We start from the raw sequence: 18022 nt of genomic DNA, 5'->3' as shown, positions 1-18022 counted from the left end.
TTTTTACTGCCTTTGTGTCAGATTTCACAGCAAGCAGTCACTCCCAGTTGCAATCCCAGTGCTTGGGAAATGGATGCATCCCTCTTATTGCTCCCCCAAGGTATGGGTGAGCATGATAGGGCAAGAAAGAGCTGCTGTCACTCGTGCTCGTGATCATTCATGGGAGACATTCTGTGTTACTCTGCACAGCTCTGAGCTCTGGACTCTTCTTAAAGGCTGCCACAGCATCCTGTGAAGGTGCTATGCCTGACTGAATTCTTAGGACAACACTATTCATTATTATTTGTGTTACACCCATCATCAGTATGATTGTGATTTAGTGTACCAACTTGAAAACAGTCAATTTATTGTATTAAAGAAGTCAGCAGATTTGCCTGTGCTAATTGTGAATCCAACCTCCAAAATCACAGTTGCTTTCAGTTTGGGTTTTTTCCTTTGCTTTATATTTTTGACCTCAAAGTCGGGTCATATTTAGACTATTTTCCCATTAACTGAAACTTCTAAAATTACACAGGACCTTCCACCTGATTTCTTTCTTTGAAAAGCCAAAGAAAATGGCTTTTGCAAAGCTATGTGTCTCAAAATGAATTTGACAGACATCTTCAGTTCTGTATGTTTCACCACCTTGTGGGTACACTCTTCCATTTCTTTTCCAAGCCAAATGTCTATTCCCACCTTTTCCTGAGGTGACTTGTAAATCATACTCTGAAAGAGAATAATTTTGATCTAACTTAGAGCTTTATTTTTTTAGCAATGATCAGTAGAGTATATTAGTGTTGCTTAGTAATGAAGTCTCTTGAGACCTGTCTGGCACATTTTTCAGAACATCCTATACTATTCCCTGCAGAATGTGACAACAAGATCAGATAAAACTGTATCAGGAAAACATATAGAATACTACTTATATTACCAAATTTTATTTTTGTTTCAATTTCAGGAAGGACAAAAATGAACATTTCAGTATGATTGGACTTCCTACTGCCTGTTTTACAGCCAGTGGTGCCCTATAATTTTTCATTAATATGCTCATGAGTTTCATCAGTTTTCATGTATAATTTCCTCCTTGGATGTCCTCTATTGTCACAGGCAATGACACTATGTAATTCCAAAAATGTTTCCTTCTGGGCATTTAATTTTTACTCACATCTGGAACCATTCTTAGTGCTTGGCCAATATGAGTTTCCCAGTGCAAGAAGAATAGAGATTATGTGGAGAGAATCCTGTGCAGGGCCACAACAATCATTGAAGGGCTGGGGCATCTTTGCTGTGAGGGGAGACTGAGATCTTGGACTGTTCAGTATGGAGAAGGGAAGTCTCAGAGGGTCCTAATACATCTGTATAAATTGCAGGGATTGGGGAATGAAAGATAAAGAGGCAACTGGTGTTGCTCAGTAGCGCCCACTGGCAGAATAAGGGCCAGTGGTCATTAAAAAATACTACATTTCATCTAAACAGAAGAAAACATGCTTTTACTGTGGAAGTGGCTGAGCAGGTCGTCAACAGGGATTGACAGTTGGCCACAGAGATTTTAATATTGTGGAGATATTAAAAACCTGACTGGATATGGTGCTGGAAAAAATGCTTTTGGTGTCTTTGCTTGAGCAGGGTGTGGGACCATATGATCAGTAGAGGTATCCACCAGTCCCTGCCATCCTGTGAATCTGTTTTACATTAATTTTTGGTCCCGTGTGTTTGTACACATTACACTTCTTGTCTGTGATGTAGTCAAAATCATGCATGCTGTTTATCTGTATGCTATAAACTCATGCCAGTTTAAATTATCAGTCTCAATTTTAATTATTTCAGGTCCCTAAAGTAATTGCCATAACCCTGAAATTCTTCCAAGAGCATCAGAATTCATCACGCTATGGCAAAGTCTTTATTTTTGGCTCTTAATCATTTAATATGTGAATACATTTCTCTCAGTATTTGTATTCTTATTTTACATTTAAAAAGTATTTTTATAAATAGCATTTCCCCCAAGACCTAGACCATGCATATCAGTACCATGTCTTGTTATTGTTATTTTTAAATGTACGTTTTTACTAGATTTGTTTTCCATTTGCCCTTCGTATAGAATGATCTCATTTGTACATCAAGTCATTCTTATAGTCATTTTAATGGGAAAATTCCAATTACGGAGCTCAAATCTGGCCTGAGTCACATAGGCACAACTGTTGACAGATGCTTTGTAATGGGCTACAAAGTATTTGTGCACAAACCCCAAGAAATCCAGCCTGACTCTTAGAATTCAAGCTGGTACATGATGGCTTAGTGGCAGTGCTGTTCTGTAGCCTGCAGGAGTCTGAGAGGCTGTAAATCTGGATCACTAGTGAGTTACATAACAGCCTCTAAGTGAGTCAAATACATTAATGGTTAGATAAGATAGATATTTGTATGTGTATTCAGATTGTAATTAGAGTTTCTAAAAAAGCTGAAAATTTATGCACATCTTCCCCAGTCAACAGGCTTTGGCAGGGATTAGCAATACTCCCAAGATTAGGCAGTCTGACAATCCTTGTGGCATGTACTAAAAGTCACGATAATAAAGGCTTAGAATGTAACTGCACAATTGGAATGAATAAAATAGAAAACAAACCAGAAGCCATCTTTCTGCAATATCTCTTTAAGTTAACTCAGCATCCAACTAGCACAGTTCTGAAAGTTCCAGCCATGGCTTGTGGATAAATGGTCTGTTTAATTGTGGAACGTACCTCAAGCAGGCTGCGTGGGCATCCAGACATGCTGCACAGGCTGCCTTAACTTAACTATGCAGGCACTGCTTTATGGTTCCTGTGAGGTCTGTCAAAGGATTTAGAGGGTGTTTTGGAGAAGGGTTCTTTGTTTCTCAATTATTTTATGCCGTGTAATGCAGGAATGAAAATTCATTGGCAGATATCAGTGGTAATTTTTTTTTTTATCAGGGATTGCAGCTTAAAAAAATCAGTCCTAGAAATATATCTGGGTCCCATAGACTTGAAGTTTGTGTTCATCCATCCACATTTAGGTTTATTTGGCTTCAGGTGCCAAGAAATAGTCTTCCTCACCACCACTTTTTTGTTTCCCCCTGGAGTTTGTTTCAAATATGGAGGAGAGAGAAAAGCAAGGAGCAGAGTTTCTGTCAGAAGCCATCCCTACCCTGTGGTGGGGGCAGGGGCAGGAGAAAACTCCCTGCTTGTGAGCTGCCTTTTGAATGGAAGGGAGGATTCTGCACTGCTCACACTGTTTCATTTGCCAACAGGGCTATCCTCCATGCCAGGGCAAATGTCTGGGATCCTCCAGGTCTTACCCACTTGCTGCTGTGCTTTGCTGGACTTTTTCTCAATGTAATTCCTCTCTCTCCCCTGCCCACTGTTCACTGGTATAAGAAAGGCCATGTTTGGCTTTCCTTCCCAGCCATACAGGAGCAGGGAAAGTGTGGGAGAAGAGCAAGGGACACCTTTACCATTTTTATATTGTGTGCTGTACGTTGGATGCTAGAATGTAGAAAAACAGATTTGCTTGTCAATAAATACATAAGAGAAGATATTATTTCTTTCATCATTCTGGTAGGTGATAAGCCTGCAGCCATTTATCAACTGTCCAGTAGAAATAAATGTCTGTTGTCATTTTCTCACATTTAATAACATTATACTTCTTTGTAATTTTAGCTGTTCATCTGAACTGCAACCTTTTTTTTCCTTTTTCAAATAAGTGAGCATAGAAGAGAAAGGATACTTTAATGACAATTCATCCTTTCTTTGACAAGACAACAAAATGATTGTAAAGAACACAAGATTAATTATTTGGATTCAGAAATCCAGAAGACATGCACTTGCTTAAAGTAGAATAAACACCAAGCAGTCTCACTTGGATTTACAGTGGCTTTGAAGTTGAGTTTGCTTTTGCAAAACTATCAGCATCATTTTTTCAGCTTGCTATTCCAGAGCTGCAACTACATTTTACTGTCACCCTCTTGGAGACATCACCACTCTGTGTGTAACGTAAAGGAGATGATATATTTCCATATTTCCTTTTGTTGGTACACCTTTCTCATATCTCTAAACAGCAAGACCTAAAGTTGTTCAGTGCTCCAGCAAGCAAGGCTAGAAGGCAACCTATTGGAAGCTTTGCTTAAGTGGAAGACTGTTTTTAAAAAATTTGCTGTGACAGTGAATAATACTGTCTCCATTAGTACTTCTACCCTGATAGCAAAATAACATCATTCTCTACTGTACCCACAGTTTCAGCTTTCAATATGACCATGCCTGATTTTACTGCAGGGGTTATCAGCTGGAGAGCTGGAGCTTCTGGTTGTCAGGTGTGGGGTAACTGGAGTTTGAGGTTTCTGTGAAGATATGGCATAAGGTTTGCAGGAGGAATACAGCTACCTGCTAAAAGTACACAGGGTTATCCCTCTGGAGGTTTATCTAGATGACCAGAGAAGAGATGTTCAGCTGCCACACCAAGGAGCGTGGGTTGGCTTTGTCCTGTCAGAACCTGATGTGTAACAAGGAAAGGAGGCACTAAGTCAGAAACCTTATATTAGAGTTTCTTAAAACACAAACCACGTTTTATTATATTTGCATGGAAGATAGATGAGGATCATATAATATATGTGATCCATCACAGTAGAATATATCTAGATTGAGGTAAATTCATGCTATTCCTAATGTGGCAGACTTCTCCTGAGGAGGTAAAATCACTGCAGGTTGCATTGGTTTGGGTTGGGCTCCACAGGCACACATTTGTTATCCTCTTGTGTCTTCAAGGTGTGGCTATAACCATCCTGCCCTTGCACAAGAGTCTTTTCTAGATGAGCTATTCTCTCTTCTCCCATGGACACTCTAATTCCTGGCCTAGCAGTGACACAGCTCTCTGTCTTGTGGCCTCACAACAGATCCTGTGAGGAAGGACCTACAGACAAGAGTCTTCATCCCAGGCAGGCTCTGGCCTCATGCTGTGCTCTTGCCTGCCTGAATGCTCTCTCTTCTCACCAACTGGCCTGGGATTGGCACCCCCCTTCCCTGGCATGGTTTCAAAAGAAAACAGCCTCATGAAGTAATGCTTAGACATACCTGTGGGATCTTGAGTTTTGGCACCTTGTGGCCTCTCTCTGAGTTGCAGGTATTTTACAAGAGGAGCTGCTGGACTCCTGCAGCATAGGAGCCCCCAACTCTGTTCCACTACATGTGCTTTAGCACCCAGTAAAGGCTGCAATTCACAGCAGAGGTGTTGAATTATTTTTGGACTCCCCTGCCCTTTAGGCCAGACAGAGGAAAGAACCAAACCATCTGAAATCCTGTTAAACCTTACAGGCCTAAATTGTTGTGTGATTGCAATTTCAATGAATTTGGTTACAATGAATTTGGTTTGCATTGGGAAGCATCTAGCCAGGATGAATTAATGTATATCATCATCATCAGAAAACAAAGAAAAACCCAATTATCCTGATTGCTGGGATCATTGCAGAGACGGGGGTGCTGAGCTGAGATACATCTAGATCATCCCAGAAAGAAAAAAAAAAAAAAAAATTAGTCCAGTGCTGTTGTTAGGAACTTTTTTTTTTGCGTAGGAAGTAACATAGATAAAAACTGAATTTTCTGACAATCCCAAAGCTACTTAAACATATCCCACATTCCCTGGGAATAATCAGCCCATAAACAACATATACCATATACCACCATTTAAAAAAAGGAGGGCTTTCTGCATTACTTTGTTTAAATGGACCTATCTCCTCCCACTTGTGTTCTCCAGATGGAGCTTTGAAATGATTTACAGTTCATTGTGAACTTGTAATCATCTCAGAGATAGTAAAGTATTTCAGCTCTAAAGGGAAGGTGAAATTCCACGACTTTTTGTGATGCAAATATTTTGAAATAGGGAAGACATTCCTTCTTAGCCTTTCAAAGTAGATCATGACATATAATTACAGTAATTTTACTGCAGAGCTACAAATACAAGCATAAGGAAGGCATGTGGGCAGTCCTGCATGGCTAACAAAAGATGAAAAATTTGTAGATTCTCAACTTCCAAACCCAGGATCAGCCCTGGATACAGCAGCAACTGTCAGATAGGTGACAAAAAATTATTTCAAATTATCAATGTCTTTGTAGTGACAGTAGTTCGTAATTATTTTTTTTCTCAGAAGGCTAGCCACTGTGTAATTACCCATCTCCCACCCAGTTAGGAAATTCTGCCCTGCTCTTCATCTGAATCTGCCTGGAACCATCTTTCAGGCACTTTTTGTGAGTAGTCCAAGAGATTCACCCTGGTTTCAGATTTATGTATGCAAGTATCTATACTCAGAGCTTGAGCTACATCTCAGCTTTTTGTCAGTGAGCTGAATAAGCTGAGCTGCTTAAGTGTCAAATCATGACTTATTTTCCAGTCCGTGGAGGTACTTGTAACCTTCTTTTGACCTCTCCCCTTCTCTGTCTTCATTATTTCTATGACTTTTCTGAGGTGTGGATGAAAAGCCATAAACAGTCAGAGCAAAGGTGTATTGAGCCTAGTGCCCTGCCTCCCACATCCGACAGGGTAACACGAAAGTGCAAAGAAAGTGCTGCTTTCTTCCCTGCTACCTGGTCAAGCATTCAAGTGAAGTTCACTGTGCTACACACGTGCTCTTAGCTTGAACTGGGATTGCTTCCCATTTTCTGCTGGACATTCCTGGTTTTATGGATCCAGGGATCACCCTACCATATTTCTTGCCCTTGCAGTGCCTCAGAAGCTCATGCTGACCCACTGCCTCTGACCCAATGCTTATGAATTTTTTTAAGTCCTCCATGGAGCTGCACCTTTCCAATACAGCTCACTTGCAAACAAAACGCGCAGTCTGATGGAGTGAGAACACATCCTTCAACCTAGCCTGTTGTCCTTTACTCTCAAGTCCTGATCTGGAAAGCCACCATGTGTTGTCTCCTGAACGAGGATGTCAGGTTTTTTCCAGAAAGAAACATTCTGCATTGACACCTTCCAAGTTCAGAAGTGCAGAAGATGAGATATTAATATTTGACTTCAGATCGCTCCCAAGCTTACCTGCTTTTCACCTTCCATTTGGAAAGTAAGCCTTGCCTGATTTCCAGACATTTTAGTACAATGTACTCTGGCCTACCGTAACATACTTGCAGAAGTGTGACCTGAAAACTTTTGATGCTAGAGGAGTTCTAAAAAGTGGGAGAGCTACTTATATTAAATGAAATATAATTAAATTTAGAGTTGTCTCCTAGGGTTTTTGAGACCATCTGCAGAGGCTTAAAATCTAAACCCAGCATTGACAGTCTGTAAAAGAAAACTGAGATTTCCTTATAATACTGTGATCACTCTGGGTGTTGGAGCATTAAAAGTTACACCAGCATTATAGAGGAAGGAATGAGCTGGCACTACTGCAACCACATTTAATTCCTAGGACTTCTAAATGAACATGAGAGAAATCACATACACATCTGCAGCTGTGCAGGTGTTTTCACACCATCACCCATTCTGCTATGCACAAACACCTACCCTCTCCTTGCAGCTCCCTGCCCCATTCCTGCTCTCCATGCATTCTCACCCCTGCATTCTGTGTCTGCTCTTCAGCCTCACAGGCACAGGCAGGCACATTCCAGCTTCCCTTACCCACATGCAAGGCCTGTGCCCTCACCCACACGGACGTATTCCAGTCAGTGCATACACACCAGACCCTGCACCTGCACAGGGCATCACTTAGAATTCTGTCCTGGGGACAGGACAAGACAAGGAGGGTCCTTGTTGTCCTGGCATTCAAGGTGTCTGAGTCCTTTTGAGGGGGAACTTCAGCAAAATACCTCTAGCAGTTTGCTGGGGTGTAGGAGCCACCAGTGAGGTGAGTATAGGTCTGAGCTGCTTTCCTAAATTGAGTGGTTGTGATGGATTATATTTATACCTTTAGTGTTCCAGCCTTTCACAAACCATCCCACACATCTCTTATATTAGAAGGCTTCAACCTAATATTTTTTTTGAGCTGGGCATATGGGACCATGATTATATCATCTTTATTTGTTTTTCTCCATTCACTCTCACTCCTCCATTCTTCTCTCTCCCTGTCATTATTATTTAAAGATCCACTAAAATATTACACAGTGGTTTTTACTCCTGACTGTCTTTTCCCCCCCTTGTTGGCAGATGCTTACCCCAATTCTGAAGTGATCTATGTGTGGACTAACAGCACCACAACGTCTGTGGTGGTGGCTGAAGATGGCTCACGACTTAACCAGTACCACCTGATGGGACAAACCGTGGGCACGGAAAACATCAGTACCAGTACAGGTAGGGGGAACATTTCCATCCCACGGTTGCTGATGGCTGGGGCAGGAGGGGAGATTCACAGGATTCACTTTGCAATAAGGCTAGGGAAGCACCGGTGGGAGGTGGAGTGCCAGGGAGAGCCTTTGTTTAAGTGTAGAGGCATTTAAACACTGAGGGTTAAATGCTGGCTCTTAGGTACATTGCTGAAGACACATCCAGGCTCCTGGTATTTACAGGAGTGCCTGAGAAACCTCACGCAGTTTCTTGGCGATCGCCCTCGCTGTGGCTGCCAGCGCTGTTGCTGGCTGATTTCCCCGAGGGAGGAACCACCCTGGGAGGCAAACACCACCCACGCATTTGATCCGTTTCAATCATCGCTTTAAAATGATTGCTTGATGGAACCGCGTGGGGGGGAAGGGAACGGGGGGGGACTGTGGCATGGCAGGGCTGTGCGGCGTGTCGGGGGGACCACGTGGCCGGGGAGGAGGCGCAAGCCCCGAGGATCCCCGTTCCCTCGGGCTGGAAGCGGAGGCGCCAGATGTGGCAGCATTAGGGAGGCAGAGCGGCTTTAATCCCCGGGCGGGCACCCACGTGAGCCGCGCCCCCCGCCTCCCGAGGCTCCCACGCAAGGGCAGCCCTGGCGGGCAGCGGCGGGGGGGACTCGGGGGTCGGGGCCGGGACACGCATCACGTGCGCGCAGCGGCACCGGGGCTCCACCGGGTTACACAATGCGCTCGGCCGGAGAGCATTAGTGGCGTCCGGCCAAGGGAGGGGGAAGAGGTGGAAATTGAATAGCCTGCCGTGGAGAAAAGGGGCATTTCCACTGCTGGTGCTTGCAAGGGGCTCGGGTCGGGGAAAGGGGTAGCCTGCGGCAACATGCCTGGGAGCAATTCCTGCAGGCAAAGCCCACCAGAGTGTGCTAGTGATATTCTGTGTCCCTGGAGAAAAATTATGGCCAGAGTGGGAGAGGACAAAGTATGGATTAAATTAGGAACCTTTTACTATCTGTAGGAAGTTAAGGAGACATGAAAACAAGTACATATATGTACACTTGCACACAAAGTTATTGGACCAGGACATAAAGATGCATAAAACTTTGTGCTCCACCTGGCAAATAAAGAAGAGACATCTGAGCTTGGCGCTTGTGCTCCAGAAAGAACAGAAAGTGAGGGAAGGCTCGCCTTGGGCAGCCACTAAACTTGACTGCCATTTCCATCCTATAGACATTCACCCCCTCCCTTGCCCATTTCAGGAGAAACAAAGCTAATGCTAAAGAGAAGATTGATAAAGTCAAGAGAAACATAAACAGAGTGGTCACTTTTGCAGAAAAAGAATGAGTATACTATCTCCCATTAAAGAGTAAAGACACTTTTTTCCTTACCAGTTCACCATCATAGCCGCATTGTTTTCTGCAATGAATGGCAGCTCCCCTCTCGCCTTCATTGTTGCCAAGAAAAAGATCCAAAGGATGTACTGGGGCATCTCCTACAACCTCGTCCTGCTCCTCAGAGCAAGAAAACCATCCAGCCCAGGCAGTGAGTGCTCCAGCGTGTCAGCTCCAGGCCACTTCCAGTTTGCCGCTTTGCCTGTGAAAGCTCCTTGTACTCCTCAGCCCAAGGAAACACTCCAGACAAATCCCAAAGTTTCCGCACAGTAAACACCTCCCTCACGTATTTAAGATTTATAATAAATGCTGTGTTTCCAACGTCAAGATTTTATATTAATGTCCTGGGTTACATCTGGGCTGGCTGGATTCTGATTGCAGGGTGGATCACAAAGAGCAGGACACAGATTGTAACCGGGGATTAGCAAAATACAAAAATCCGATTTTGCACAGGGAAAGCATCAGTCAACGATGGATTTTCTGGAGTTCATCAAGCTCGTAGGAGGCCAGTAATCAGCATTACTTACGAATGGCCATCGAAGGCATTTCTTCCTTCTATTGAATTGTTGAACGTGAAAAAGAAAAAACAAATAGCTATTGCATAATCCAAGTGCTTGGATTTTTGTGGCTTTTATGACACTATACAGCCATTGCAGTTGCACAGACAAAATGTTTGTGTATGTCACAGGTAATTTATGCCTGTCTTTCCAGCAGACTTTTTTTTTTAAATGGAAGGTCCAGACCTGTACTGGTTCCTTGGGATTCTGCAGATTTGTAGGCAAGCTGCCGTTTGGCTGGCTTCTCAGAAAAAAAATACCCTGGCATTCCTAATTCTCCAGCTAATCTTGAAACTTGGAACATTTTAGCCATGGCACAGAAAACAGCTCTGTCATGTGCCACCTGTTTGGTTTTGGGGTTTTTTTGGCAGTTTGTTTTTTTTTTGTTGTTGTTGTTGTTTTTGAGGTTTTTTTGTGCTAACATCCCCAAATGTTATTCACCTGAAAGAAAGACATTTTCCTACTCACTCTGCTTCTAACAGAACCAACACCTGTTATGTCCTGGTGGCAAAAGTGCTGAAAACAATGATATGACATTTGACTCCAAGGGGATCTTGCTGCTTTCCACAAACAGTTGCCCGGTTATGTTCCCCATACCCAGAATCTCTCATAGCTAACTTAGGATCTGCAGTGGCACAAAACAAAACATAAACCCACTCTTTTGTATACTGCCAGCTGGAGCCTGAGCTCTGTAATATCCAAAGCCGAAACAATAAAAGAATCACTCAGCTCTTCATTTTGAACCAACTAATTCTAAAGATGAATATTTCTCTAGAATCACTATAAAAGGGAACATGCGTTTTTTATGGGCCAAAATATTCTGGATGTCAGCATAGTCAGGGAGGTGCGTAATGTACCGAATGTCAGGATCTTGCCAGAACAGCCATTGATAGAACTGAGTCCAGGTACATCTAGTAAACAAACAAGCCTGGGGGCTGGTCTAGCCTCCTTAAAGTACTCAGCTGAATCTCAGCATGATGGCAATGGAATAATGTGTGTAAGATCCTGGAAAATCTGTAAGCGGGATCTCCAGAACTCCATCAACTATATACCAAAAAAAAAAAAAAAAAAAAACCAAAAAAAAACTGTAGCAGCTTTTAAAGCATAAAAATCCCCTTAAGAGCAGCAGCACAGTTGCACAGCTCCATGAAGTGCAGCCATTTCTGCTCTAGGGCTTTTCATTAGTACTAGATTTGTTTTTGTTTACTAACAATAATTTGTTTTCTGCAGTGATGAGTGGACCCCATCAGAAACAGGATTCTCTTTTAAGTGCTACATAAACCTATAACAAAAATTAGCTTTTGCTCAAGAAAGCTTATGGTCTAAGGATAAACAGTGGCCTTGCAGAAGTAAAAGGGAGCTTTGCTGCTCCAACAGAGCCAGTATCTTGTTCTATAAACAAAAGGCCAACTCAGGCAGCTTTTAGCTTTACTTTAAGCAGTGGTCCCAGGGCATTAAAAACCAAGCTGCGGGGTTTTCTTAAGCCATAAGTCTAATGGAGGAAGGATTCCTGGTATAGACATCTCTGAAAGGGACAGCATGTGAAATCAAAGAATATATCAGCTGGGAGAAAAGCAAGTACAAAATCAAGGTGCTGTGATTATTTCAGTGGAGAAGAGTTTTGATAGGTTAAAGAAAATGGCAAGGTAAAAATCAGCTATGGAGGGCCATCAGAACGTAGGCACTCATTTCCTGTGTCTTAAAAATGAAAAAAGGAGGGTCCTGTTGCTCTTCTGAAGCTGTGTAGATTCTTTTTTTATTCCAGCTTTGAGAGCATACTGTCAAAATCGATAATGCACATTGTCACTCTGTAGTGAGCAAACGGGGAAACTGTGACTCAAACACATCCCAGTGCAGTAGCAACTGAGAAACAGTCCCTCTGCCTGAGATTACTGAGGCAGGCAGACCCTGCTGCAAATACTCCTTTAGAAAGAGCAAGTGGGCTTCCTCCTGAGACCATTGCATGTTCAGCCTCCCTGGTTCAAAATTACACTAAATGGAAGGGAATTAGGCTTTTCTTTGCAGGGGTTTCCCCCCCAGTTTCACAGTATTCCATGTCCATTTCCACACCACTCTTCAGGGAACCGTTTCACCAGAAAATCAGACTCCAGAGAAAGACTTAAAGATTGAGGTAGGATGTCAGTTAGGTATTCTGTGTTATTTCACTTTCTGTCTAAAATTCTCAGCGTGAACAAGGTCTGTAAACTTGATGCAGAATAGCAGAGCTTCTGTAGCGTAGTGTATGAGTGCAGCTATACCTGCAAAAACCCTTTCACTGTAAACCTGTTCTCTGCTAATTAGCCATATTGTCAGTTAGAAGTAATCTGCCAAATCTAATAGCTTAGTAAAGCTGGCAGCAGCTCAACTCAGGCTATTCACTCAAGGCAGAATCAATCTGTTGGATATTTTCCTTTTGTGGATGTTCTGTAGAGACTAACAGTCAAATCTTGCAGCAGAGATTATAGCTATAGTTGTTCTTGAAGGACAGTATTTATTTCAAAACAAGCATTTCTCTGATTCATCAGTACCCAACTGAATGATGCCTGCTTTTAAATTACTTTGATATCAGTGAAAAACTTTTAGGGCTTGAAGGGATGAATTGTTTTTTATTCTTACATTTTGTTTTTACTGTTACTATTCCTAGGTAAATAGTAGCATGCTTTTAGCTAGCAAGATTTTGGATTTGGGGAGCAGTTACCATCAAGAATAACCTTCAGTAACAACTACATGGTGTTCCAGAAATACTGTGAAAGAACCAGGGAGCAGTTACCACCAGGAATAGCCCTCATTAACGACTATATGGTTTTCCAGGAACAATATGAAAGAACTGGTTAAGGTTTGAATTTTTGTGAAACATTAGGGAAGGTGACAGCTGGCCTGTTGATTTTTGAGTGCATTTATTTAGACTTTTATTGAAATTCAGAGGAGCTGATAAATGGCATATTAAGGCAATGCTGTGAATTTGGCATATGAAAAAGAAATGGAATTTAGCACTGCTGTGGCAGCTTTTAGGGAACTCTCCATGCAGGCAGTACAATATTCATTGCACAGGTGAACAAGACAGGACACAATAACTATCCAGAAACAGACAATCTTTTGTAGGGCTAAAGTGTACCAAATTGTAGGAACACGGCATGCATTAGAGGGACTTTTTATTTCTGGACCAGCAGTCTGAAGGGTTTGAGTACTCATATTAATAAGACATCCCAGGATCCATATGCAATGTGGCAGTTCTCACAGAAGATGCTGGGACTGGCAATCCCTAAAATGTGGTGCAGAAGGAGTGTCTGGACCCATTTTCATATTTGAAAATTGATGGCTTGGCCATAACACTTTCACTAATGAGGTTGCTAAACCTGCTGCTAAATCAGGTTTCGGAGAGTTGAGGGTCTTAATTATTACTATGCTGCAAGAGTTTGTAGGACTGAGCCAAAACCAGAGAGTGTTGAGGCAGTGCCAGCAAACCAGATTTTTAAGCCTGTGAACATCACAACATTCCAGGTGCATGGGAGGACTGCAGCTTTTCAGTGTAGTAGGAACAGCAGTCATTGTCTTCTGCTTTGGAGACCGAATGTGAAGACTGTGAGGATCTAGCAGCACCTCTGTCTCAAGTCTTCGTTTTCCACAGCACATAAATCCAGACATTTTTCATAAAATTAAGAATGGCGGAGTGATATCCTCTAATGGAGGGTTGGAACTGGCCTTATTCAGTACCTAAGTCAGTAAGCCTTCCTTATTTTACTCAAACGCACATTTTTCTTCTTCCAGGTGAATATACTATTATGACAGCCCATTTTCATCTGAAAAGAAAAATTGGTTATTTTGTCATCCAGACATACCTTCCTTGCATAATGACTGTGATCTTATCACAAGTGTCATTTTGGCTAAACAGAGAATCTGTCCCTGCTAGAACTGTCTTTGGTGAGTATCCCACTTTCTCCTAGGACACAGATAGGATCTTTGTGGCTTGTCAAAGTGACTTGCTGTAATAAAACCACAGTTCACAACTGTTTATTTCTGCTTGAGGTGTTGTAAATGTTTTCTCCTTCTCTTCGAGTTTAAACTCAAAAGCAATTTAAAAGTCTTGTCTGGGCTGTTTTTGTAAAGTTGTGACAGAAATTGGTCAATCAATTATGTGAAAATTAAGGACAGACGATAGAAGAATACGATTAGTGTGATTTGTTTTGGGGTTTTTTTCCATTTCAGTGGATGCTGGATGGTTTAGAAAAAAAAGACATACAGACTATCATACTTAATGTATACCCTAGCTAAGCATTTGAAGCAGATATCACTTCAAGACATTTTGTTCATCTTTGTTGTAGGATCTTTATCTCGGAAAACCATGTAGAGGTTAATTAGTGACAATTATCTCTATAACCATCAAACAAATTAATATGACTCTGCATTTAGAAAATGTGTATTTACTCAAGAAATTGTTATGGAAAAAACCTTTGGGGTGTCATTTAATTACTTGGTTTATCCCTAGAAAGCTGCAGAAAATAAGCACTTGAGAAAGTGAAGGTTGATGAAATACAAGATTTTTACTAGAAGAAAAACAAGGGGAGTAGGAACAGTTTTTTAAGTAAAACTTTGTTCACATATTTAAAAGGAGTCACTCTCCTGTACCGGCCTCCTGAAGTCAATTGGCAGCTTTGTTCAAAAATCAGCTCAGCAAGTTGTATGGAGAGAATACAGGTAGTAGCATCACTTTGCTGACTTACTCTAGGTTTACAAAGCTGTAACTGAGAGTTGAGGTTTTTGATCCTGGGGAAATGTTCCCACAGAGGAAAGCATTGGCTGTTTGTCATTTACTATCATATGGGAAAGGAGGAGCTACAGTCAAGGAAACCAGTAACAGTCAACAATTTTAAACATGCAATCTCTGTATAAGAAAACAAAATAAGAAATCTCACTTCACTCTGACAGTTATAAACCCTGGGCTTGTGTTACCCTAAAAATCCTTATTTAAACACACTACAGCTAGAACTAACCAGAACTCCATAGAATAAAATATCTGAGGGTGAAGGCTTTCATTTTTTCTTATTCCTTCAAACCACAATATGCAAACACTGATTGACTTCATGTGGCCTTCTTAGATATCCTGCTGAACTGGGACCTGCTCGTAACTCATATGGGATCCCATAAGGGTTAGCAAACTCATCTCTGACTCTTATTTTTTTTCTTTGCAGGAGTAACAACAGTCCTCACCATGACCACCTTAAGTATCAGTGCCCGTAACTCTTTGCCAAAAGTGGCCTATGCTACTGCAATGGACTGGTTTATAGCTGTTTGCTATGCCTTCGTATTTTCGGCATTGATTGAATTTGCAACAGTCAACTATTTCACCAAGAGGAGTTGGGCATGGGATGGCAAAAAAGCCCAGGAAGCTGCAAAAATCAAGGTGCTTACGTTACATTTTTCAAATATCTAAAATAAAAAGCAGGTATTCAGTATAGTTTAAATAACTGAACGGTCAATTTCCAGCTTCTTTGTGAAAAAGGTATTTAATTACCTTATGACATACTTTTGCTGTGGAGGAAAATTTGCAAGGAAATACATACAGTGCCTTCCCTTCACAGAGATAGACTACCATTCTCTGTCATCTCTATGAAGAGGACTGCTTACAGAATTACATTGGGCATTGAGTACACAGGACATGGGATTTCAGTGATCAGACTTCTGAAACATAACCATGAAACATGTCTCTGAAGATCAAGCCCTGTATGCTTTCCTAATAAATAACAATGCTCACATTGAGCTCCATGAGTCAGGGTCCCACCACAGTAAAAAAGGAACCAAAGACTAATTATGTGAAAATGCAAACTTTTGAGTTTCATGCTGAAATGAAATTTTTGGGATAGGACTAACTCAGTAAATCATCTCCTAGAGAGCTCCTACCCACAGGCATCCCAAGAGCCTACAAAGAGGCCAAACTGGCTGGGGCAATGAGCCCTTCCCCATACCCTTTGCAGCAGCTGGGGAAATGAAGTTCACATCTTCTCAGCTGTCCATTGGGCAGATGCCAGACTACATCTCACTGACAAAAGAAGCTGCTAATGCCCATGCCAGGTGGGATGTGGGTGCAGCCAGTGAGTCTCAGCTTTCTCCCATCAGGGAAAGTCACACTTGAGTAAGGGCTACAAAATCAAGGCAAAAAATCTGTTTGGTAGTCAAAGTCAGAACAGCCGACAGGCATTAACGGGCATGCTTGATTATGGTGCTCAGCTTTTTGGGTCAGTCCCTTGAGGACTTGTTTCCACTTTCTGTTCTTGTGGTATAACATTTTGTTCTTTACGCTGCAGAAAAAGGAGCGCAACTTGCTGGGAAATAAACCAACTAATACCTACACCACTGGGAAGATGACTCCTGCACCAAACATGCCAAAGGACTCAGCCCCAGCTGTCATCTCAAACACTACATCTGCTCCAGTGAAGCCTCCAGAAGAAAAGCCTGCTGAAAGCAAAAAGACTTACAACAGCATCAGTAAGATTGACAAAATGTCCCGGATAATTTTTCCAGTGCTGTTTGGAACTTTTAATTTAGTTTACTGGGCCACATATTTGAATAGGGAGCCTGTTATTAAAGGTGCCAATTCTCCAAAATAAACTGAAGTACTCTGGAGCCACATGTGAGCCATACTTACAAAGCAGATGCTACCAAGGAAAATTTGAGATCCAGATGACTTTCTACGTTTGGGCAATATTCTTCAGGAAGTTTTTTGCATGTTTAATAATATGTACAAATAATATTGCCTTGATTGTTTCTACATGTAACCTCAGATGTTTTGGAGACGATTATATTACTTACAGCAACGGATCTTTATAAAAGATCAGAAGACATTGAACATGGCTTCTTTGCTGCTGAGTATCTTGCATTGATAGTTTACAAATAAAATAAGTTATATTTTTTAACTGTTCAAGTGTACTACATATCGTGGTTTTTATACTTCAGATGTACAGTCATATGAATATGGGCTTAACCTATATTTTACAGAAGAGCTCCACTATTGTCATCTGATAAGTTACTGAGTAACGCCAGTTGTAAATGTGCCAAATTATTAAGTGTAGGGCTATGTTTGAGCACCTTTACTAGTTACAGGTAGTGCATTACTCCATAGACAAAACTGCTCAGCCCAATTTTCACTGGAAGTTTAATACAATGCAGTAAATCCTAATGGGACTATGATGATTTTCACTGCTTGAGACTCTGGTTTGCAGTGAAATAACACAGGGAGCAGGATGCTACTTATGTAAATAAAGATGACAGAATCTTGCCCTTAAATGAAAAGACAAAGTTTGTTTGGATTTTGCATTCCAAAGAATTCTCTCTAATGATTCTCAGTATTTATTCCAAAAATTAAGAATTATATTGCATGAAATTAACATAGATTAGGAACATATTTGTGCAAATAAAATTAACAACAGCAGCAGACATTTTTACCAGGGTAAAGTAAATTATGTTTGGATACTTTTCCAAGAAGAAGACTGTGTTATATTAGCAGAGATTAGCAGAAAATAATTACAGTATTTCTGCAATAATTATTGTTTCCCACTGCAAAAATCAATCAGCCAACACTAGAAAGTGTGATCAGAAAAAAAAGATGTGCTTCATGACAGCAAGGTGTTTCAGTGACAATATTGACAGAAAGGTCTTTGTACTGTCCATCTGAAACTTTTCTATAAAACGCCTTGCTGCTGACAATGTGTTTTGCTTTCACAATGAATGAGAAAATGCAGTCTGAGTTTTCAGCTCTTTCCTCCTTGGCATCCTTTAATTGTTCCAGAGGCTTTTGTAATTAAATCTTAATGTTTAAATAAAAAATGCATTCAACATT

General features: G+C 41.3%; 1 protein-coding gene across 1 annotated transcript in view; it reads left to right on the top strand.

Annotated features, from left to right (window-relative positions):
* Window positions 1-18022, top strand: part of GABRA5 (gamma-aminobutyric acid type A receptor subunit alpha5) — a 56063-nt gene extending 38041 nt beyond the window's left edge. Inside the window, exons 8-11 of the mRNA XM_063149733.1 lie at window positions 8125-8268; window positions 13957-14109; window positions 15378-15589; window positions 16491-18022. Coding sequence (XP_063005803.1) covers window positions 8125-8268; window positions 13957-14109; window positions 15378-15589; window positions 16491-16793 — 812 coding nt within the window. The 3' untranslated portion in view covers window positions 16794-18022. The remainder of the gene's footprint in view (window positions 1-8124; window positions 8269-13956; window positions 14110-15377; window positions 15590-16490) is intronic.

Source organism: Melospiza melodia, chromosome 2 (genome assembly GCF_035770615.1).
Source record: "Melospiza melodia melodia isolate bMelMel2 chromosome 2, bMelMel2.pri, whole genome shotgun sequence".
NCBI lineage: Eukaryota > Metazoa > Chordata > Aves > Passeriformes > Passerellidae > Melospiza > Melospiza melodia.
The sequence above is the reverse complement of the archived record's forward strand: the minus strand, read 5'-3'. Positions and strand labels throughout refer to the sequence as shown.